General features: G+C 42.9%; 1 protein-coding gene across 1 annotated transcript; it reads left to right on the plus strand.

Annotated features, from left to right (window-relative positions):
* Positions 1-6,562: 6,562 nt before the first annotated feature.
* Positions 6,563-23,480, plus strand: LOC311135540 (short transient receptor potential channel 7-like; the record flags this gene model as incomplete). The annotated part of the gene is made up of 12 exons (XM_084169549.1): positions 6,563-6,957; positions 15,222-15,984; positions 18,313-18,495; positions 19,024-19,188; positions 19,321-19,537; positions 19,732-19,978; positions 20,160-20,420; positions 22,094-22,289; positions 22,584-22,805; positions 22,919-23,005; positions 23,120-23,195; positions 23,341-23,480. 12 exons carry the CDS (start codon positions 6,563-6,565, stop codon positions 23,478-23,480), a joined length of 2,952 nt encoding a protein of 983 aa, XP_084025675.1.
* Between the last annotated feature and the right edge of the window lie 325 nt (positions 23,481-23,805).

The raw sequence follows: 23,805 nt of genomic DNA on the forward strand, positions 1-23,805 counted from the left end.
ACCATAATTCTATCCTCCTGATTCCTGCTTACAAGCAAAAACTAAAGCAGGAAGCACCAATGACTCGGTCAATAAAAAAGTGGTCAGATGAAGCAGATGCTAAGCTACAGGACTGTTTTGCTAGCACAGACTGGAATATGTTCCGGGATTCTTCCAATGGCATTGAGGAGTACACCACATCAGTCACTGGCATCATCAATAAGTGCATCGATGACGTCGTCCCCACAGTGACTGTACCTACATACCTCAACCAGAAGCCGTGGATTACAGGCAACATCCGCACTGAGCTAAAGGGTAGAACTGCCGCTTTCAAGGAGCGGGACTCTAACCCGGAAGATAATAAGAAATCCCGTTATGCCTTCCGACGAACCATCAAGCAGGCAAAGCGCCAATACAGGACTAAGATCGAATCGCACTACACCGGCTCCGACGCTCGTTGGATGTGGCAGGAGTTGCAATCTATTACAGACTACAAAGGGAAGCACAGCCGCGAGCTGCCCAGTGACACGAGTCTACCAGACGAGCTAAGTAACTTACAGTGAGGGAAAAAAGTATTTGATCCCCTGCTGATTTTGTACATTTATCCACTGACAAAGAAATTATCAGTCTATAATTTTAATGGTAGGTTTATTTGAACAGTGAGGGACAGAATAACAACAAAATAATCCAGAAAAACGCATGTAAAAAATGTTATAAATTGATTTGCATTTTAATGAGGGATATAAGTATTTGACCCCCTCTCAATCAGAAAGATTTCTGGCTCCCAGGTGTCTTTTATACGGGTAACGAGCTGAATTAGGAGCAAACTCTTAAAGGGAGTGCTCCTAATCTCAGCTTGTTACCTGTATAAAAGACACCTGTCCACAGAAAAAATCAATCAATCAGTTTCCAAACTCTCCACCATGGCCAAGACCAAAGAGCTCTCCAAGGATGTCAGGGACAAGATTGTAGACCTACACAAGGCTGGATTGGGCTACAAGACCATCGCCAAGCAGCATGGTGAGAAGGTGACAACAGTTAGTGTGATTATTCGCAAATGGAAGAAACATAAAAGAACTGTCAATCTCCCTCGGCCTGGGGCTCCATGCAAGGTCTCACCTCGTGGAGTTGCAATGATCATGAAAACAGTGTGGAATCAGCCCAGAACTACACGGGAGGATCTTGTCAATGATCTCAAGGCAGCTGGGACCATAGTCACCAAGAAAACAATTGGTAACACACTGAAATCCTGCAGCGCCCGCAAGGTCCCCCTGCTCAAGAAAGCACATATACATGCCCGTCTGAAGTTTGCCAATGAACATCTGAATGATTCAGAGGAGAACTGGGTGAAAGTGTTGTGGTCAGATGAGACCAAAATGGAGGTCTTTGGCATCAACTCAACTCGCCGTGTTTGGAGGAGGAGGAATGCTGCCTATGACCCCAAGAACACCATCCCCACCGTCATGGAGGTGGAAACATTTTGCTTTGGGGGTGTTTTTCTGCTAAGGGGACAGGACAACTTCACCGCATCAAAGGGACGATGGACGGAGCCGTCAAATCTTGGGTGAGAACCTCCTTCCCTCAGCCAGGGCATTGAAAATGGGTTGTGGATGGGTATTCCAGCATGACAATGACCCAAATCACACGGCCAAGGCAACAAAGTAGTGGCTCAAGAAGATGCACATTAAGGTCCTGGAGTGGCCTAGCCAGTCTCCAGACCTTAATCCCATAGAAAATCTGTGGAGGGAGCTGAAGGTTCGAGTTGCCAAACGTCAGCCTCGAAACCTTAATGACTTGGAGAAGATCTGCAAAGAGGAGTGGGACAAAATCCCTCCTGAGATGTGTGCAAACCTGGTGGCCAACTACAAGAAACGTCTGACCTCTGTGATTGCCAACAAGGGTTTTGCTACCAAGTACTAAGTCATGTTTTACAGAGGGGTCAAATACTTATTTCCCTCATTAAAATGCAAATCAATTTATAACATTTTTGACATGCGTTTTTCTGGATCTTTTTGTTGTTATTCTGTCTCTCATTGTTCAAATAAACCTACCATTAAAATTATAGACTGATCATTTCTTTGTCAGTGGGCAAACGTACAAAATCAGCAGGGTATCAAATGCTTTTTTCCCTCACTGTATATGCTCAAGCTCATCACTAAGCTAAGGACCCTGGGACTAAACACCTCCCTCTGCAACTGGATCCTGGACTTCCTGATGGGCCGCCCCCAGGTGGTAAGGTTAGGTATTAACACATCCGCCACGCTGATCCTCAACTCGGGGGCCCCTCAGGGGTGCGTGCTCAGTCCCCTCCTGTACTCCCTGTTCACTCATGACTGCATGGCCAGGCACGACTCCAACACCATCATTAAGTTTGCCGATGACACAACAGTGGTAGGCCTGATCACCGACAACGACGAGACAGACTATAGGGAGGAGGTCAGAGACCTGGCCGTGTGGTGCCAGGACAACAACCACTCCCTCAATGTGATCAAGACAAAGGAGATGATTGAGGACTACATTCTCATCGACAGGGCTGTAGTGGAGCAGGTTGAGAGCTTCAAGTTCCTTGGTGTCCACATCACCAACAAATGAACATGGTCCAAGAGGGCACGACAAAACCTATTCCCCCTAAGGAGACTGAAAAGATTTGGCATGGGTCCTCAGATCCTCAAAAGGTTCTACAGCTGCACCATCAAGAGCATCCTGACTGGTTGCATCGCCACCTGGTATGGCAACTACCCGGCCTCCGACCGCAAGGCACTACACAGGGTAGTGCATACGGCCCAGTACATCAAGCTTCCTGCCATCCAGGACCTCTATACCAGGCGATGTCAGAGGAAGGCCCTAAAAATTATCAAAGACTCCAGCCACCCTAGTCATAGACTGTTCTCTCTGGGACCGCATGGCAAGCAGTACCGGAGCGCCAAGTCTAGGTCCAAGAGGCTTATAAACAGCTTCTACCCCCAAGCCATAAGACTCCTGAACATCTAATCAAATGGCTACCCAGACTCTTTGCATTGCACATATTTTTTTTTTTTTGGGGGGGGGGGTAAAACTGCATTGTTGGTTAAGGGCTTGTAAGTAAGCGTTTCACTAAGGTCTACACTTGTTTTATTCTGCGCATGTGACAAATACATTGTGATTTGATTTGAGATTAAATAAATGAAGAACTTTACAGGGTGGTGAAAGTGCACGGTATGAGCTTGATGCTCCTTTCCAATAAATATCGAGGGTGTTATTCTGGTGATATCATTGCTTGGCTACCATTTGACAAATCAAAATTATCTCGCTCTTTTGTCCATAATAATCTCACGTAGGCTATACCCGCACTGAATCTGCGTTCGGCTAGAGCGCACGTGCCAATACCAGAATGAGCAACATTTTTAGTGACAAAACCATCAGTAGAGTTGAAAATGCAACGGGAACCCATTTAACTTGTATTTTTTATTCGGTACATGGGAATTTAACTGCAAAAGTTATTTTATGTGCTCTATGTCATCACGCACAGACTTTTATCCTCAACAAGTCAATTTGATGTAAACACGTCTCTGGTGGGAAAATGCCCATATTGTATTCATGCGGACTTTAGAATATTCGCATGAAAATCTGTCGTCAATTGTATGGAAATCTAGCCATGGACGATGATAAATTCAGCGCTATATCATCCTGGGCATATATTTTATTTGCATGATCAATTCACTCCATACATCAAACAATGTGTTATGTTGATCACTAGAGGGTGCTATTTTATAAGACATGAACAAGGTCACGCCATCACTCCATGAGAGCTGGAAAGCATAATTGTCAACAACCTATAACAAACTGTAAACAACTGTGTGCCCTAGTGAATTTAAGACTGGACTAACATTGTTTATGTATATCTTCCTCACATAGGTAAATCATTCTTAAATCTGTCTTTGAAATTGGTAGGCCACTACAGCAATGTAATTTTGATTCACAGGTAAATGGACCCTCTCAGATAAATTCCTTGGTCGCATCACTTCACCATTACATGAGGTTAATCCTGTGGTGATGTGGTTAACTATTTTGGGACAGCTTATCCAATATCAAAATTATGATCAATGGGATTTTCACTTTTTCATTACTAAACCCCATACCAGACACTCTCCTTTGGGTTATATTCTACTGAAGGCTTGATGGGTAAATGTGTCAGTCAGAGTAGAGCAGTGAGCACATTGTGAAAGCAATACAGATTTGCCAGTCACCTTACGCAATCAACACAATGGGAGAATCTCAAATGCATACTCCTACCATCCTCTCTCCTCGCATCATTCTCAAAACCCATTGGATGAGAAAGCCAGAGGTCCCTCACCTCTGACCTTATCCTCCAATGGGCTTTGAGCAGTAGGAAGGAGTATGCTATTTAGATTTTTTCCATGACTAGGCATATTCTACCCCTTCTAAAGAACTGTGACTTTTGAAATAGATGGTGGTTCTTTTGTGCTTGATGGGTTGTAATTGGACATTTACACTGACATTCAATATCCTGTCTTAATTTAACTGACGGAAATTACACATTATGGTTTTATGGTCTTGCTGATAAAAAACTCAATATATTTTAATGCGTGAAACACACTAGACTGGCCTCACATGGGTCAATTATTTTATTATGATGATCAAACTTTATTGCTTCAGGTGTACCTTGTGTGTGTGTGCACGTACGTCCATCTGTGCGTGCGTGCGAGGGTGTGTGCCAGACAGGTTCCTCTCAGACACACAGAAACAGCATTATAATCGGTGATGGGGTTACAGAATCATGTGAAGCTGGAATACTGAGCTTTTTGTGTATTGTTATGTGGTAGTTTAGTTACATTGTCTTTCGATACTCAAAGACGATCTTCAAAATATTCATTATGCAGCTTAGTTAATTTTAACTATCAGGCATTCTGTGTCTATCCATGTTTACAGCATGTAGGCCTATCCCACCATTACACATTATACATTTTCCCATAGCCCAGAGATCTAACATATGTTAAGTAGCCTCCATTGATATTATGATACTCTGTTTCATAAACTTCAAATGTTCACTCTAATTTTGTGGGAAATGTTTTCCTGGACCTCCACAGTAGCCAGAGCACCTTGGTATCCAGGCACGGAGGGCTCTCCATCAAGCAGCATTGAGCGGTGTGGGTGTTCAACATTCGTGACAGAGGTGTTCCTCCAGTAATCAAAGCCATTGATCCTGGCATCTAATGGTCATGCAAGGCCATTGATTAGGCTAAACCAGAGGGATCGCATAATAACCTGGACTCAGATTATCTGAACTCTGTTGTTTTTCACTGATTTGCCCAGCACATTATTCTGTACTTTTCCTATTTTCTTTGTCAACTTCAATGATTTTTATTCATTACAGCTGCATTTATGACCCATACAGGCACAGATTTGTTATTCTAATCTAATTCACTGAAAATAATTACATGAATGGGTGCCACTGACATACCACTAATATATACATACATATATATTTTTTAGTTGTTAATTTGTTAGGGGCCCCCTGGAGGTCGGGCCCCCTCCCCAATATGAACAGGTCATAAGCCATGGCAAAATGTTTAGAATTACAGGAGATTAGATTTAAAACTGCAACATTTTCTCAGCAGTTAGCTGTTTTCCGCAACAACAACAAAACAATTCCACAGAAAAATACAAAATATATTTTTTGGGGGAGTGGGGTTTGCTCAGACATTGCGGGGGCCTTGCGAAACGGCATGATATGCCACTGATGGGTGCAAGGAAGATTGCATACACATTATGATTTGCTATCAATTCTCACACAAGACAAGATCAGTGCCCAACCACATAACATTCATGTAATAAATCTAAATACAACCTTCGGCAATTAAATATCTCTCAATCCTCAATGCTGAAAGGAGAAAGCTTTACGGCCAAATGAGTTACATTCTCTGGCATAGACCTTATAGTGTTAGCGTGGATGGTGTGTCACATTAGACTAGCATAATGTGCTACCTGCTGCACTACAGAACACACCAGTCTTGAAAGCCCTGTTTGCTCTTTTGAAGTGGATCAAAGCCCAAAAATAGGATGTTGGGATTCAACAGACAGCCCCAATTAATCATAGAAGATTTGGCAGTTCACAGAAGCCAATTATTGCACCTGACATGTTATATATGGGTACCTGCTCCACTAGATCACACAACAGGGATTGAGTCTGACATGTTAAAAGGGTCTGCTCCATTACAGATCACACAGGAGTTTAGTTTATGTCAACCTTTTTGGAGACGAGTTGATGAAAAATATAAACCCGTTTTGATTACCACTAGCTGACAGACAAAAGGGTCTCAATTGATTTGGATTGCAGTTTAGACCAGATGTATATCCATTGCATAGAGTGAGTGAGATATTTGCTCTCAAATTATTGTGACTGCTCAAGAGTGATTTATTAGTAGCTATTTGGTGCATCTTTTTGTTTCAGAACCAGGACTTCAAATTATTGTGACTGCTCAAGAGTGATTTATTGGTAGCTATTTGGTGCATCTTTTTGTTTCAGAACCAGGACTAGACTAGGAGAAGACTGTTGGAACCACCCTGAAGCCACACACTCGTGATGAGAGCAGCGGCGGTTTCCTCCCCACCCAATAGAGACGAAGGCCATGAGAGCGCACCTGAGCAGTGGGAGGTTGATCCACAACCGTTACCATCCACTGTTGTCGATGATACCCCGCTTTTAAATCCCCCAACTTTAACCCGATGTATGACTCTTTCGGATGCTTTGTACAGACGACGAGAGAATCCGAGAGGAGAGTGGTATGATAACACGGTATACAGCGACGCCGACAATCACGACCAAGAAATCGTGTCGATGAATACATACGAGGACCACAACGGTGCATATCATACTCAAGTAGAAGAAATCCCTAGGACTTCAGATGTCGGGGCCCACGATTTCGAAAGTCAGTGGGATCATTCTGAGTTTGATCACAGCAACTTACCTCAGAAAACGTAAGTGCGACACTTGGGAGATAAATAACCATCATAATAGAATCAGGACATTTTGTCCTATTAGCAAGAATAGCCCTTATACTTCAGGGTGGCTCAGTGGAGAAGTCACTTTGATTTTTGTTCGACATTTGATATGAAATCAAAGGAACAAGCTTGCCATTTATAATGAGCAAAATGTCAATGTTTAAAGGTGCAATATGTAACTTTTTGGGACCCAACCAAATTCACATAGAAATCTTTGTAATAGATCTGTCATTATCGTTGAAAGTCTAAGAAGGGGTAGATATGTTCTATGAGCACTATTTCTATGCTTCCTTTTCTCAAGTTTCGTTTTTGTGTCTTTAACTTTTGGTTTTGTATGCCAGCATCAAACAGCTGAAAATATATATATATTTGGTTATGGAAAGACATTTCACAGCGGTTTAAATGGTAAAATGATTCTCTACATTATACTTGCTTCTTTTGTCACATAAACTGAAATTAAGAGAAGGGGTAATCCCGAGTGGCGCAGCGGTTTAAGGCACTGCATCTCAGAGCTAGAGGCGTCACTACAGACCCTGTATCACAATCCGGCCTTGATTGGGAGTCCCATAGGGCGTTGGACGGGGTAGGCCGTCATTGTAAATACGAATTTGTTCTTAACTGACTTGCCTGTTAAATAAAGGTTAAATAAAATAAAAAATAAAACAACTATTAGAATTTTAGCAACCAGGAAATGGGGAAGCGATTTCTGCATCGTGCCTCTTTAAATTAATAATTTTTCTTGGTTGTTTTATATGGCAGGCTACACCGCCTTCTTGAAATTCTTAATATTAATACAATGCACAATCTGGGATATGTCGTGCTGTTCAATGGTCTTATAATGTAATATAGGATAGCCATATTCCTGAATAATAACATATACAGTTGAAGTCGGAAGTTTACATACACTTAGGTTGGAGTCATTAAACCTCGTTTTTTCAACCACTCCACACATTTCTTGTTAACAAACTATAGTTTTGGCAAGTCGGTTAGGACATCTACTTTGTGCATGACACAAGTCATTTTTCCAACAATTGTTTACAGACAGATTATTTCACTTATAATTCACTGTATCACAATTCCAGTGGGTCAGAAGTTTACATACACTAAGTTGACTGTGCCTTTCAACAGCTTGGAAAATTCCAGAAATTATGTCATGGCTTTAGAAACTTCTAATTTGAGTCAATTGGAGGTGTACTTGTGGATGTATTTCAAGGCCTATCTTCAAACTCAGTGCCTCTTTGCTTGACATCATGAGAAAATCAAAAGAAATCAGCCAAGACCTCAGAAAAAAATGGTAGACCTCCACAAGTCTGGTTCATCCTTGGGAGCAATTTCCAAACGCCTGAAGGTACCACGTTCATCTGTACAAACAATAGTACGCAAGTATAAACACCATGGGACCATGCAGCCGTCATACCGCTCAGGAAGGAGACGCATTCTGTCTCCTAGAGATGAACGTACTTTGGTGCGAAAAGTGCAAATCAATCCCAGAACAACAGCAAAGGACCTGGTGAAGATGCTGGAGGAAACTGGTACAAAAGTATCTATGTCCACCGTAAAACGAGTCCTATATCGACATAACCTGAAAGGCCGCTCAGCAAGGAAGAAGCCACTGCTCCAAAACTACCATAAAAAAGACAGACTACGGATTGCAACTGCACATGGGGACAAAGATCGTACTTTTTTGAGAAATGTCCTCTGGTCTGATGAAACAAAAATAGAGCTGTTTGGCCATAATGACCATCGTTATGTTTGGAGGAAAAAGGGGGCCGCTTGCAAGCAGAAGAACACCATCCCAACCGTGAAGCACAGGGGTGGCAGCATGATGCTGTGGGGGTGCTTTGCTGCAGGAGGGACTGGTACGCTTCACAAAATAGATGGCATCATGAGGAAGGAAAGTTATGTGGATATATTGAAGCAGCATCTCAAGACATCAGTCAGGAAGTTAAAACTTGGTCGCAAATAGGTCTTCCAAATGGACAATGACCCCAAGCATACTTCACATGTTGTGGTAAAATGGCTTAAGCACAACAAAGTCAAGGTATTGGAGTGGCCATCACAAAGCCCTGACCTCAATCCTATAGAACATTTGTGGGCAGAACTGAAAAAGCATGTGCGAGCAAGGAGGCCTACAAACCTGACTCAGTTACACCAGCTCTGTCAGGAGGAATGAGCCTAAATTCACCCAACTTATTGTGGGAAGCTTGTTGAAGGCTACCCAAAAAGTTTGACCCAAGTTAAACAATTTAAAGGCAATGCTACCAAATACTAATTGAGTGTATGTAAGCTTCTGACCCACTGGGAATGTGATGAAATAAATAAAAGCTGAAATAAATAATTCTCTGTACGATTATTCTGACATTTCACATTCTTAAAATAAAGTGGTGATCCAAACTGACCTAAGACAGGCAATATGTACTAGGATTAAATGTCAGGAATTGTGAAAAACTGAATATATAGTATCTCACAAAAGTGAGTACACCCCTCACATTTTTGTAAATATTTGAGTATATCTTTTCATGTGACAACACTGAAGAAATGACACTTTGCTACAATGTAAAGTAGTGAGTGTACAGCTTGTATAACAGTGTAAATGTGCTGTCCCCTCAAAATAACTCAACACACAGCCATTAATGTCTAAACCGCTGGCAACAAAAGTGAGTATACCCCTAATTGAAAATGTCCAAATTGGGCCCAGTGTCAATATTTTGTGTGGCCACCATCATTTTCCTGCACTGCCTTAACCAGTTCACCAGAGCTTCACCAGAGCTTCACAGGTTGCCACTGGAGTCCTCTTCCACTCCTCCATGACGACATCACGGAGCTGGTGGATGTTAGAGACCTTGCACTCCTCCACCTTCCGTTTGAGGATGCCCCACATATGCTCAATAGTGTTTAGGTCTGGAGACATGCTTGGCCAGTCCATCACCTTTACCCTCAGCTTCTTTAGCAAGGCAGTTGTTGTCTTGGAGGTGTGTTTGGGGTCGTTATCATGTTGGAATACTGCCCTGCGGCCCAGTCTCCGAAGGGAGGGGATCATGCTCTGCTTCAGTATGTCACAGTACATGTTGGCATTCATGGTTCCCTCAATGAACTGTAGCTCCCCAGTGCCGGCAGCACTCATGCAGCCCCAGACCATGACACTCCCACCACCATACTTGACTGTAGGCAAGACACACTTGTCTTTGTACTCCTCACCTGGTTGCCGCCACACACGATTGACACCATCTGAACCAAATAAGTTTATCTTGGTCTCATCAGACCACAGGACATGGTTCCAGTAATCCATGTCCTTAGTCTGCTTGTCTTCAGCAAACGGGCTTTCTTGTGCATCATCTTTAGAAGAGGCTTTCTTCTGGGACGACAGCCATGCAGACCAATTTGATGCAGTGTGCGGCGTATGGTCTGAGCACTGACAGGCTGACCCCACACCCCTTCAACCTCTGCAGCAATGCTGGCAGCACTCATACGTCTATTTCCCAAAGACAACCTCTGGATATGACGCTGAGCACGTGCACTCAACTTCTTTGGTCGACCATGGCGAGGCCTGTTCTGAGTGGAACCTGTCCTGTTAAACTGCTGTATGGTCTTGGCCACCGTGCTGCAGCTCAGTTTCAGGGTCTTGGCAATCTTCTTATAGCCCAGGCCATCTTTATGTAGAGCAACAATTCTTTTTTTCAGATCCTCAGAGAGTTCTTTGCCATGAGGTGCCATGTTGAACTTCCAGTGACCAGTATGATGGAGTGTGAGAGCGATGACACCAAATTTAACACACCTGCTCCCCATTCACACCTGAGACCTTGTAACACTAACGAGTCACATGACACCGGGGAGGGAAAATGGCTAATTGGGCCCAATTTTGACATTTTCACTTAGGGGTGTACTCACTTTTGTTGCCAGCGGTTTAGACATTAATGGCTGTGTGTTGAGTTATTTTGAGGAGACAGCAAATGTACACTGTTATACAAGCTGTACACTCACTACTTTACATTGTAGCAAAGTGTCATTTCTTCAGTGTTGTCACATGAAAAGATATACTCAAATATTTTCAAAAATTTGAGGGGTGTACTCACTTTTGTGAGATACTGTAAATGTATTTGGCTAAGGTGTATGTAAACAAATATGGTTTCTACTGACAATTGAGATGTACAAACTATGGCATAAGGGGACAACGAGCAGATAAGAGGCAATCCGTAATTTCAATGAAGACATTAATTAGCGAGCTAAGATGGATGTAGTCAATATAACTATTTGTTCAGCACTTTTGAAATGTACAGTGACAGAATTCAGAACATGGGCCGTTCTTACAGTGTTCTCCCTGTACACCAAGTCAGAACCGTAGGATAAATAAAGGGGGCATATAAGCAGACAATGAACAGGAAGGTGGCATGTTGGTCCTTGTGGGAAGATTTTGTCATCAAAGTCTGGCATCCTCTGGATTTATGGTGCTTTCAAGACAGCTGGGAAAAAAACAAGGTCGAATCATGACGTCTGTGATCTTCAGGTCGGAGCTCTAGTGTTCCCGACATGGAATTCCTAGTTGGATGACCGTTCAAAACGTATTTTCCCAGTCGGCGCTCGTTTTTTTCTGAGTTCCCAGTTGTTTTTTAAACGTGGCAGAAGTCATGCTGTATTGACAGCATGGCCAATGCATTTAACCTTTTCTGGCCCATTGTGTTGAATGTTTATCCTTTTAAGCTTGGAAAAGAGACCTTTAAACCCAGACTTGGACCACACACCCACTCCACTGAATAGCAGGCTAGTGATTGCTTTGCAACGCTTGCAGTTAGCCACTGAATCCTTCCAAACCACTCATTGTTGAATTTGTGATTTCCAACTTGTTGTGTAATATTTATGTCCTATGGCCGATGAGCATTGATACGTTTATCTATAATTTATCTTCATATGACAAGGATTGAAAAGGATTTGCCAGTAGATTGTCGACTTGATTCATGATGATGACTACTTGTCTAGCTTGCTAGCTAAGATTTTGAAAGTATGATGTTGACATGATCAGCCCAATCAAAGCTACGGTAGATATAACGTGATTTGACGTCCTTTTATCTGTGGCCAATGACCTTGAGCCTTCTTGGATGGACACTTCTAATGTAAGTCTATGGCAGCACCCAAGGGGCTTGAATTTTAGAGCTCTCCCCAGAGGTTTTGCGGTGATGTAGTGTCCCCATGAGTGACAGAACACTGAGCCAATCACGGCGCAACTAGAGCACATTACCAACCCCTCGCTCCGTATTTTCCATTGGCTGCCCCTCCACCACAGAAAGCACTGAGCTAGGCTGAAACACCTGCATTTTGGAGCTGCCTTACTCAAGAAAGCAAAACAGAGACCATGTTTGTATGCGGCTTTATTAACTCAATGATTTTTTTTTTTTTACATTGTTTGCAAACTGATATGTGACACGTATTAATGTCAAAATAACATGCAAAACAGAAGAAATGAAAAAATACGATGACGGGTCGCCACTGCTCATCAGTCTAGTACAACTATCTTCCTACACCTGTCTTACCTTTATATAACCCAAATTATGAGTAGGCCTGTTTATGATATTCATATTATTTATAACACTCCCATTTGGAGTATTTGCAAACAAACATAATATAGCCAAATATGTGTAAAACTATTGTATCCTGTTGATCGCATGGACTGTCAGGCCATGCATCCATAGCCCCATTTATGAAATTTAGAGTGGTAACATTTCCCCGGGCCCATCCTTCCGCTTCATTTAACAAGTAGCTGGGCAGCTGTCATTGGACTGAAACAGATTGGACAGCTTTCTGAGTGTAGGTTACTTGAAGAACACCATGAGGCTGCATTTATTTAACTGGGCATATGAACCCTATATAGAGAGGACTGGATTGAGACAGAAGTCCCCATCAGTGACTTCAGGATATGTTTTGCTTAGCTAGTAATGTACAACAAACATCTGGCTTTCAATCAAAGCCGTCAGAATTCAACAGATGCCGATCACACCTCTCTCCATAGAGAGACCGACACCTGTCATACAATGGCTCAATAAAAAAACTCAGCAGACCAAGGATGTTGTGTATTATAAACTGGGTGGTTCAAGCCCTGAATGCTGATTGGCTGACAGCTGTGGTAAATCAGACCGTATACCATGGGTACGACAAAATATTTATTTTTACTGCTCTAATTACGTTGGTAAACAGTTTATGATAGCAATAAGGCACCTCTGGGTTTGTGGTATACAGTGAGGGAAAAAAGTATTTGATCCCCCACTGACAAAGAAATGATCAGTCTATAATTTTAATGGTAGGTTTATTTGAACAGTGAGAGACAGAATAACAACAAAAAGATCCAGAAAAACGCATGTCAAAAATGTGATGAATTGATTTGCATTTTAATGAGGAAAATAAGTATTTGACCACTCTGCAAAACATAACTTAGTACTTGGTGGCAAAACCCTTGTTGGCAATCACAGAGGTCAGACGTTTCTTGTAGTTGGCCACCAGGTTTGCTCACATCTCAGGAGGGATTTTGTCCCACTCCTCTTTGCAGATCTTCTCCAAGTCATTAAGGTTTCGAGGCTGACGTTTGGCAAGGTCTGGAGTTGGCTAGGCCACTCCAGGACCTTAATGTGCTTCTTCTTGAGCCACTCCTTTGTTGCCTTGGCCGTGTGTTTTGGGTCATTGTCCTGCTGGAATACCCATCCACAACCCATTTTCAATGCCCTGTCTGAGGGAAGGAGGTTCTCACCCAAGATTTTACGGTACATGGCCCCTCCATCGTCCCTTTGATGCGGTGAAGTTGTCCTGTCCCCTTAGCAGAAAAACACCCCCAAAGCATAATGTTTCCACCTCCATGTTTGACGGTGGGGATGGTGTTCTTGGGGTCATAGGCAGCATTCCTCCTCCTCCAAACACGGCGAGTTGAGTTGATGCCAAAGAGCTCAATTTTGGTCTCATCTGACCACAACACTTTCACCCAGTTCTCCTCTGAATCATTCAGATGTTCATTGGCAAACTTCAGACGGGCATGTATATGTGCTTTCTTGAGCAGGAGGACCTTGCGGGCGCTGCAGGATTTCAGTCCTTCACGGCGTAGTGTGTTATCAATTGTTTTCTTGGTGACTATGGTCCCAGCTGCCTTGAGATCATTGACAAGATCCTCACGTGTAGTTCTGGGCTGATTCCTCACCGTTGTCATGATCATTGCAACTCCACGAGGTGAGATCTTGCATGGAGCCCCAGGCCGAGGGAGATTGACAGTTATTTTGTGTTTCTTCCATTTGCGAATAATCGCACCAACTGTTGTGCGATTATTCGTGGTTATCCCACTGGCTATAGGGTGAATGCACCAATTTGTGAGTCGCTCTGGATAAGAGCGTCTGCTAAATGACGTAAATGTGCCCTTGAGCAAGGCACTTAACCCTAATTGCTCCTGTAAGTCGCTCTGGATAAGAGCGTCTGCTAAATGACTAAAATGTAAATGTAAATGTTGTCACCTTCTCACCAAGCTGCTTGGCGATGGTCTTGTAGCCCATTCCAGCCTTGTGTAGGTCTACAATCTTGTCCCTGACATCCTTGGATAGCTCTTTGGTCTTGGCCATGGTGGAGAGTTTGGAATCTGATTGATTGATTGCTTCTGTGGACAGGTGTCTTTTATACAGGTAACAAACTGAGATTAGGAGCACTGCCTTTAAGAGTGTGCTCCTAATCTCAGCTCGTTACCTGTATAAAAGACACCTGGGAGACAGAAATCTTTCTGATTGAGAGGGGGTCAAATACTTATTTCCCTCATTAAAATGCATATCGATTTATAACTGGATCTTTTTGTTGTTATTCTGTCTTTTTGTTGTTATTCTGTCTCTCACTGTTAAAATAAACCTACCATTAAAATTATAGACTTATCATTTCTTTGTCAGTGGGCAAACGTACAAAATCAGCAGGGGATCAAATACTTTTTTCCCTCACTGTATGACCAATATACCATGACTAAGGGCTGTGTCCAGGCACAGCTCTTAGCTGTGGTATATTGGCCATATACCACACTTCCTCGGGCCTTATTGCTTAATTATACATGCTGAAATTACATAATCATGCCATTGCAGAAAACAAAAAGTATCCAAGCACTCCTTGACTATCATTTTGAAAAGTGTAAACATCTGCACTGAATGTTGTGTTTTTTTCTCACTTTTCTCTTCAATTCCTGTGATTTTCCTTGTGGTCTGAATAGTTTTTTTTCACCGTCTTTCTCCATTCAGAGTTGAGACCATGCACCATAGAAAAACTACTGTGCGAGAGAAGGGTCGTCGGCAGGCTATCCGTGGGCCAGCCTACATGTTCAGTGAGCGGGGCACCAGTCTCACTACAGAGGAGGAGCGCTTCCTGGACGCTGCTGAGTACGGGAACATCCCAGTGGTGCGTAAGATGCTGGAGGAGTCCAAGACCCTCAACGTCAACTCTGTGGACTACATGGGCCAGAATGCACTGCAGTTGGCCGTGGGTAATGAGCACTTGGAGGTAACAGAGCTGCTGCTGAAGAAGGAGGGTCTGGCTCGTGTGGGCGATGGCCTCCTATTGGCCATCAGTAAGGGCTATGTGCGTATCGTAGAGGCTATCCTGGCCCACCCTGCATTCAGAGGTGGGCTGCGCCTCACCCTAAGCCCCCTGGAGCAGGAGCTACGAGATGATGACTTTTATGCCTACGACGAAGACGGCACGCGTTTCTCCCATGACGTGACCCCGGTCATCCTGGCTGCACACTGCCAGGAGTATGAGATAGTCCACACTCTGTTGATGAAGGGAGCGCGTATCGAGAAGCCCCATGACTACTTCTGTAAGTGTAGTGAGTGTCATGACAAGCAGTGCCGTGACTCGTTCAGCCACTCCCGCTCCAGGATGAATGCTTATAAAGGGCTGGCCAGCGCTGCCTACCTGTCCCTGTCTAGTGAGGACCCTGTATTCACCGCTCTGGAGCTCAGCAACGAGCTGGCTCGCCTCGCCAACATCGAGACTGAGTTCAAGGTGAGAAACATAAAGAGAAGCTTGAGGATTGAAAGAAGTGGGTTTACTGCTAAAGGATATTTTCATCTGTGTAATGTATTGGCTTGCTTTCTCTCTCATATGCTCTCCTCCCGCTCACTAATTTTGCAATATGGGCTCAAAGCTTTGTGTAGATATTTCTGAAAGCCCTAGAGCTGATTTCAGTCTTTTGATCACACAGGCATGATTAATTGGGAAGAGATCAAATCAGGTAGTACATGTGCACTACACTCAAATATTATTGGAGTGTTGACACACTTATATTATTGGAACCCGCTTTGAGAAAATGAAGATTGGGAACACGCTCAAATGAGTCATTGGGTATGAATGTAGACACACAAATACAGTATCTCCTCTTTCTACATTTTAATAATTTAGCAGACACTCTTATCCAAAGCATACATTTTCATACTTTTTTTCTTTTCGTACTGGTCCCCCGTGGGAATTGAACCCGCAACCCTGGGGTTGCACGCACCATGCTCTACCAACTGAGCCACACAGTACACAAACACACACGCACACCAACACACACAGACGCACACACACAGGTCATTCTCGTTATAAAGAACCATTATGTGTGACAAACACAAACATTGGAATGCAAACTCACACTCTCACACCCTGCCTTAATGAAATATACACAGTGTTTGTCAGTGCAGAAAAGGTTGGTCTCTGGTTTTCCAGGTTTTTATTGGAATATTTTACATGCAGACCAAAAAGTGAGAGACTGACACGTGACCCCTAGGGTTTGCCTCATTTAAATAATTCTCACACATCTCTTTCCCTTTCCCTCTCTCTCTAGATGTAGTTAATGTACAGTACACTCCCACAAATGAAACACTCTTATATTATTGGATCCCGCTCTGAGAAAATGAAGATTGGGAACACGCTCAAATCAGTCATTGACCTTGTGACATGGGTTAGAAATTATCACGATGTCTAGCCAAATTTTAACATACAGTATATTTTTTAGCACAGACCTTTATTATAGCCTACTGCTCAAAGAGAGGGAAAACAGGGGTGGGCTGTAGATCATGTAAATCAGCTAATTAGCTAGCTAGTTAGCTATTCTGTTGAAACAATCTAACTAGTCTTTAGATTGAGATTTAATTGGGATCCCCATTAGCCGACGCCATTGGCGACAGCTAGTCTTCCTGGGGTCCGACACATAAGAGAATCAGTGATTGGAATTTGTTCTGCTGCTGACATTTGCCTTTTAGGCCTACTAACAAACAGTTAAATTAAAGCCTTCCCTGTTCCTGACTGTGAGATGACACGTAATTTAAAAGGTAGTAACTACTACACTACCGTTCAGCGCCGGTAGCTTCTGCCTGCAGGACGAGTGCAGTGGGCACTCCTAGATTCAAAAATGAGAAATTACTATAGCTAGTTTGATGGGCAATGTATTGAATTAACAAGAGAGAAAATAGACTATAAGGGAAATAAAAATTTAATAATTTAAAATGCCACCAATCTGAAGGGCACTTTTCTCATAGGAGGGCAAAAGGACAGATGCTCAGGCACCCTTAGACCTCTATCTGTGCATGTGCCTGTAGATAAGCCACCTGCACTCAAAGGGGAATTCAATTCTGGGAATCAGTGAGAGAAGAACAAGTCTAATCAAGGATTTTCATATCCAGTCTGTTGACTCCTGGCAGCCTTTTTTGGGCCCTAAGTAATTTTTTTTCTTCAGTTTTAAAGCAAGTTTGCTGCAATACTACACATTTTGCTATGGGGCGGAGAGATTTTGCAACAACGAAAAATGGTGGGGGGCCCTAAGCAGTCGCTTATACCTAGGGCCGGCCCTGAATCCTCCTGTTATTGTATGAGGGAGCTGTTAATTAAAAGTAATCCACAGAGAGTTCAGTCTAATCTTTTTGTTATTTTGTCCTGATTACTGACCTCTCAGTAATCAGGCTAATCAAACAAAAAGATAGTTTGGGTTGAGGATTAACATGGGTATGAACTTAGCCACAAAGACACACACACACAGCCTCAGAAAGACATGTAGAAATGTGTGCGCACAAACACACAATGTATGCTCATTATAAAGAACCAAAATGTGTGACAAACATTGGCATTCAAACTCACACTCTCACACACCCTGCCTTAATGAGAGAAGATAATATATGCAGTATTTGTCAGTGCAGAAACGGTTGATCTGTGGTTTTCCAGGTTTCTATTAGAATATTTTGCATGCAGACCAAAAAGTGAGAGACTACCATATAACAATCCATCAAAAGATGTGACCCCTGGAGTTTTTTCAATCATTCTTACAGAATTCTCTCTCTCTCTCTTCTCTCTGTGTAGAATGACTACAGGAAGCTGTCCATGCAGTGTAAGGACTTTGTGGTGGGAGTGCTTGACTTATGCAGAGACACGGAGGAGGTGGAGGCCATTTTGAATGGGGATGTGGACCAAGCTCTGCCCGGCGATCACAGTCGACCCTGCCTCAGTCGGGTCAAACTGGCCATTAAGTACGAGGTCAAGAAGGTTAGCTGAATCACTCAACCTGAAATCAAACATTATATATTTTTCAAAAGGCCATTTAAAATGTTAATCTCCCTCTGTAGTCCAGTGTAGCTCAGTTGGTAGAGCATGGCGCTTGCAACGCCAGCGTTGTGGGTTCGTTTCCCACGGGGGACTAGTATGAAAATGTATGCACTCACTAACTGTAAGTCGCTCTGGATAAGAGCGTCTGCTAAATGACTAAAATGTAAATGGGGTTTATGTCTTTGTGCGTCTCTGTAATTGTGTCTTTAACACAATTCTTAATTTGAATAGCAATCAATCTCAAGGGCACAATGAGAAACACACTTTTGATTACATTATCCCATTCTACCCGTCCCCTATAAAGGGTTTATTATAAAGAAAAACTGGAATGGGACCTAAATGAAATAGGTGTTTTACAGCTGTTTAACAACCATCAATGTAGGGATTCTACAACGACAAAGCAGTCACCCTCTGCCTCTGGTTATCAATGTTGTAGTATGTCAAAGTTATTTTTCATCATGTCTCTAGTTTGTGGCCCATCCTAACTGCCAGCAGCAGCTCCTGACCCTGTGGTATGAGAACCTAGCTGGACTTAGGCAGCAGTCTGTTGGGGTGAAATGCTGGATAGTCCTGGGAGTGGCAATCGGCCTTCCTTTCATCTCAATGGCATACTGGATAGTGCCCTGCAGTAAGGTACATTCACAATCCCCTTTCTATCGTTTTCTCAGAATCACTCATTAACACGTTTTATATTACAAAAATATGATATGTTTATATCATGAGGTTGATGGTTGCCGTTTATGTGGTTGATTTCCTCTGTATCAGTTCGGTCAGATTCTCCGTAGCCCCTTCATGAAGTTTGTGGCCCATGCTGTTTCATTCACCATCTTTCTTGGGCTGCTGGTAATCAATGCCTCGGACCGCTTCGAGGGGGTCAAGAACCTTCCCAACGAGACTATAACAGACCACCCTCTTCAGGTGTTCAGGGTCAAAACCAGTCAATTCTCCTGGACTGAGATGCTCATCATGAATTGGGTGATTGGTAAATTACTCTGATTTACAAACAGCTGCTTTTGTGGGAGAGACATTATTATCCAGTCTATTCATATCTCCTTGGTCATATCTCTTTACCACGGTATAATCTGAATGAAATCTGAATGTACTGAAATAATTTCACTCGTATGCTCCAAACAGAGGGCTTTTGCACCAACTGAAAAGCCCTCTTCTCTTTGTTAGGGATGATCTGGTCGGAGTGTAAGGAGATCTGGGCTGATGGGCCAAGGGAGTACATCATGCACCTGTGGAACGTGCTAGACGTTGGCATGCTGTCCATCTTCGTGGCATCCTTCACGGCTCGGCTCATGGCCTTCCTGAGGGCCTCTGAGGCCCAGTTGTATGTGGATATGTATGTGCCCAACATGCCCAACATAGACCTGAGTAACGCCTCACTGCCTCCAAATGTAGCATACTACACCCATGGTCAGTGCCAGTGATACGTTATGATTAAAAAATGATTATAATAATAGCATTGGTTCAACTCTGTCTACAGACAAACAGGGTGTGTATGTAGCATTACAGTAACCTTAGTGTCATAAAACGAACAAGTGCTGCCACCCCTTGGTAAGGACATTTAATAGTAACCACCGTTTCTCTCTCTCAGCCAGGAACAGGTGGTTACCCTCCGACCCTCAGCTCATCTCCGAGGGTTTGTACTCCATTGCAGTGGTGCTCAGTTTCTCCCGCATTGCCTACATCTTGCCTGCCAATGAGAGCTTTGGCCCACTTCAAATCTCCCTAGGCCGGACGGTCAAGGACATCTTCAAGTTCATGGTCATCTTCATAATGGTCTTCCTGGCTTTCATGATTGGCATGTTCAATCTATATTCCTATTACCTTGGTGCCAAGTACAACCCTGCCTTCACCACGTAAGTACCCTCCTGCCTCTTCCTGTAAATTAAATGCTTTAAGTAGAGATGTACAGTGCCTTGCAAAAGTATTCATCCCCCTTGGCGTTTTTCCTATTTTGTTGCATTACAACCTGTAATTTAAATTGATTTTATTTGGAGTTCATGTAATGGACATACACAAATTAGTCAAAATTGGTCAATTTAAGTGTCGATTTATGTGCAATCTAAGTGTCACATGATCTCAGTATATACAGTATATACCTGTTCTGAAAGGCCCCAGAATCTGCAACACCACTAAGCAAGGGGCACCACCAAGCAAGCGGCACCATGAAGACCAAGGAGCTCTCCAAACAGGTCAGGGACAAAGGTTTGGAGAAGTACAGATCAGGGTTGGGTTATAAAAAAATATCAGAAACTTTGAACATCCCACGGAGCACCATTAAATCCATTATTAAAAAATGGAAAGAATATGGCACCACAATAAACCTGCAAAGAGAGGGCCGCCCACCAAAACTCACGGACCAGGTAAGGAGGGCATTAATCAGAGAGGCAACAAAGAGACCAAAGATAACCCTGAAGGAGCTGCAAAGCTCCACAGCGGAGATTGGAGTATCTGTCCATAGGACCACTTTAAGCCGTACACTCCACAGAGCTAGGCTTTACGGTAGAGTGGCCAGAAAAAAACATTGCTTAAGGTAAAAAATAAGCAAACGCGTTTGGTGTTCGCCAAAAGGCATGTGGGAGACTCCCCAAACATATGGAAGAAGGTACTCTGGTCAGATGAGACTAAAATTGAGCTTTTTGGCCATCAAGTAAAACGTAATGTCTGGCGCAAACCCAACACCTCTCATCACCCCGAGAACACCATCTTCACAGTGAAGCATGGTGGTGGCAGCATCATGCTGTGGGGATGTTTTTCATCGGCAGAGACTGGGAAACTGGTCAGAATTGAAGGAATGATGGATGGTGCTAAATACAGGGAAATTCTTGAGGGAAACCCGTTTCAGTCTTCCAGAGATTTGAGACTGGGATGGAGGTTCACCTTCCAGCAGACAATGATCCTAAGCATACTTCTAAAGCAACACTTGAGTGGTTTAAGGGGAAACATTTAAATGTCTTGGAATGGCCTAGTCAAAGCCCAGACCTCAATCCAATTGAGAATCTGTGGTATGACTTAAAGATTGCTGTACACCAGCGGAACCCATCCAACTTGAAGGAGCTAGAGCAGTTTTGCCTTGAAGAATGGGCAGAAATCCCAGTGGCTAGATGTGCCAAACTTATAGAGACATACCCCAAGAGACTTGCAGCTGTAATTGCTGCAAAAGGTGGCTCTACAAAGTATTGACTTTGGGGGAGTGAATAGTTATGCACGCTCAAGTTTTCTGTTTTTCTTGTCTTATTTCCTGTTTGTTTCACACAAAAAAAATATTTTGCATCTTCAAAGTGGTAGGCATGTTGTGTAAATCAAATGATACAACCCCCAAAAAAAATCAATTTTATTCCAGGTTGTAAGGCAACAAAATAGGAAAAATGCCAAGGGGGGTGAATACTTTTGCAAGCAACTGTAGATGTATTTATTCATTTGTGTGTTATTTCTAAATGTCAGGGTCCACGCGTATACCGCTCGTGTGTGTTTGTGTGTTAGTCTGTGTGTGTTGTGTTTGATTATTTATGTTTACATGTGTTCACAGAGTGGAGGAGAGCTTTAAGACTCTATTTTGGTCCATCTTCGGCTTGTCTGAGGTTATCTCTGTGGTCTTGAAGTATGACCATAAGTTCATAGAGAACATTGGTTATGTTCTCTTTGGCGTCTACAATGTAACCATGGTAATCGTACTGCTCAACATGCTGATTGCAATGATCAATCACTCCTATCAGGAGATTGAGGTGAGACTAGGAACCAATAGGCCTAAATACCACTAGGGAATTCACAGGAAATCAAAAGTCAATAATCACTGTTTTGAGGTCAAAGGGAAATAATGTGTGTGAGTATGTGTGAGTATTATACTGTTATGTTTATGTTGTATTCATGTACCATTTTATGAGTGTACTGTTGCGAGCAGTTCTGGTAAAATGATCAGACCATACTAGATGAATTCAAATGAAAATAAATGAGTCATTGCCTCTCTCATATCACTCTCCAGTTATGCTCACACTGGTGGTCTGTCTCAATCTCAACAGGAGGATGCTGATGTGGAGTGGAAGTTTGCCCGTGCCAAACTCTGGCTGTCCTACTTTAACGAGGGACATACTCTTCCCCCACCATTTAACCTGGTTCCCAGCCCCAAGTCCTTCTACTACCTAGCCCTGCGCACAAGGGCTTGTCTGGTGAGGCTGTGCAAGGCCAAAGCCTGTCTCCAAGACAACCAGCAGGATACGGCCATGATCAATTTGCGATTTAAGGTCAGAAGTCTGCTTTGAGGGAGTGGCTGTAGCCAGATGTATATCTGCCTCGTTAGATGTTGTCAGTCTTTAATGGATTTTTTAATGGGTGTGTGGTTTCTGTTCTGTTTCAGCTCAATCAGTACAGACCTCAAACCAGGACACCAGGGCAGGATGACTTCACTATTAGGAAAACCATCAAACATCCTACTCGATACCAGGTACTTCCTCAATACCAGTCAATTTGATTAATTAGCAAGATCAGACGATACTCAGAAGTGCTACATTTTGAACTGATGTCTCTAAAGTTAAGATTCTCTCTCTTTTCTTGACAGAAACTTATGAAGAGGCTTATTAAGCGATATGTGCTAAAGGCTCAGGTTGACAGTGAAAATGACGAAATCAACGAAGGTGATTTATGATTCATATCCATATGTAAGATCAGAAAGCTGTTGTGCCCGCTTAACGGAAGACTGATCATTCTTACAACTGCAAGGCTGTGACATGGATCTGTAGTGGATTGAGTGATTAATAACCTGTGGTGCATCCCTTGCAGGGGAGCTGAAGGAGATAAAGCAGGACATCTCCAGCCTGCGATATGAGCTTCTGGAGGAGAAGTCTCAGGCCACAGAGGAACTAGCTGACTTGATCCAACAGCTTGGTGACAAGCTTAGCAAGAACGCCATGAAACCCTGATGGGAATTGAGTGGGTGTCCTCTGTATAAGAGCTTTGTATAAAACCTTCAAACTTAGATTCATAGTGTGTTGTTAGATTCTGGGATTGCACTCCACATTGAGGTAGGGTAGGCTACCTGTAGTTGTGTTCCTCCATAGATTTTATATATTCACATTAATCATTCTGACTGAAAAATAGTAGGATAACCTAGGCGTTATTTTGATGGGATGTGTGTAGACAATAATATTTAACTTTTTTTTCTATATATATATAAAAATGTTTGTATTGGAATATTTAGAATTTTAGTAATAAAATCATTATTATTGAGTAGGCCTGCCTGTATTA

The sequence above is a fragment of the Coregonus lavaretus genome, assembly GCF_964263955.1.
Source record: "Coregonus lavaretus genome assembly, chromosome: 10".
In the NCBI taxonomy this organism is placed as follows: domain Eukaryota; kingdom Metazoa; phylum Chordata; class Actinopteri; order Salmoniformes; family Salmonidae; genus Coregonus; species Coregonus lavaretus.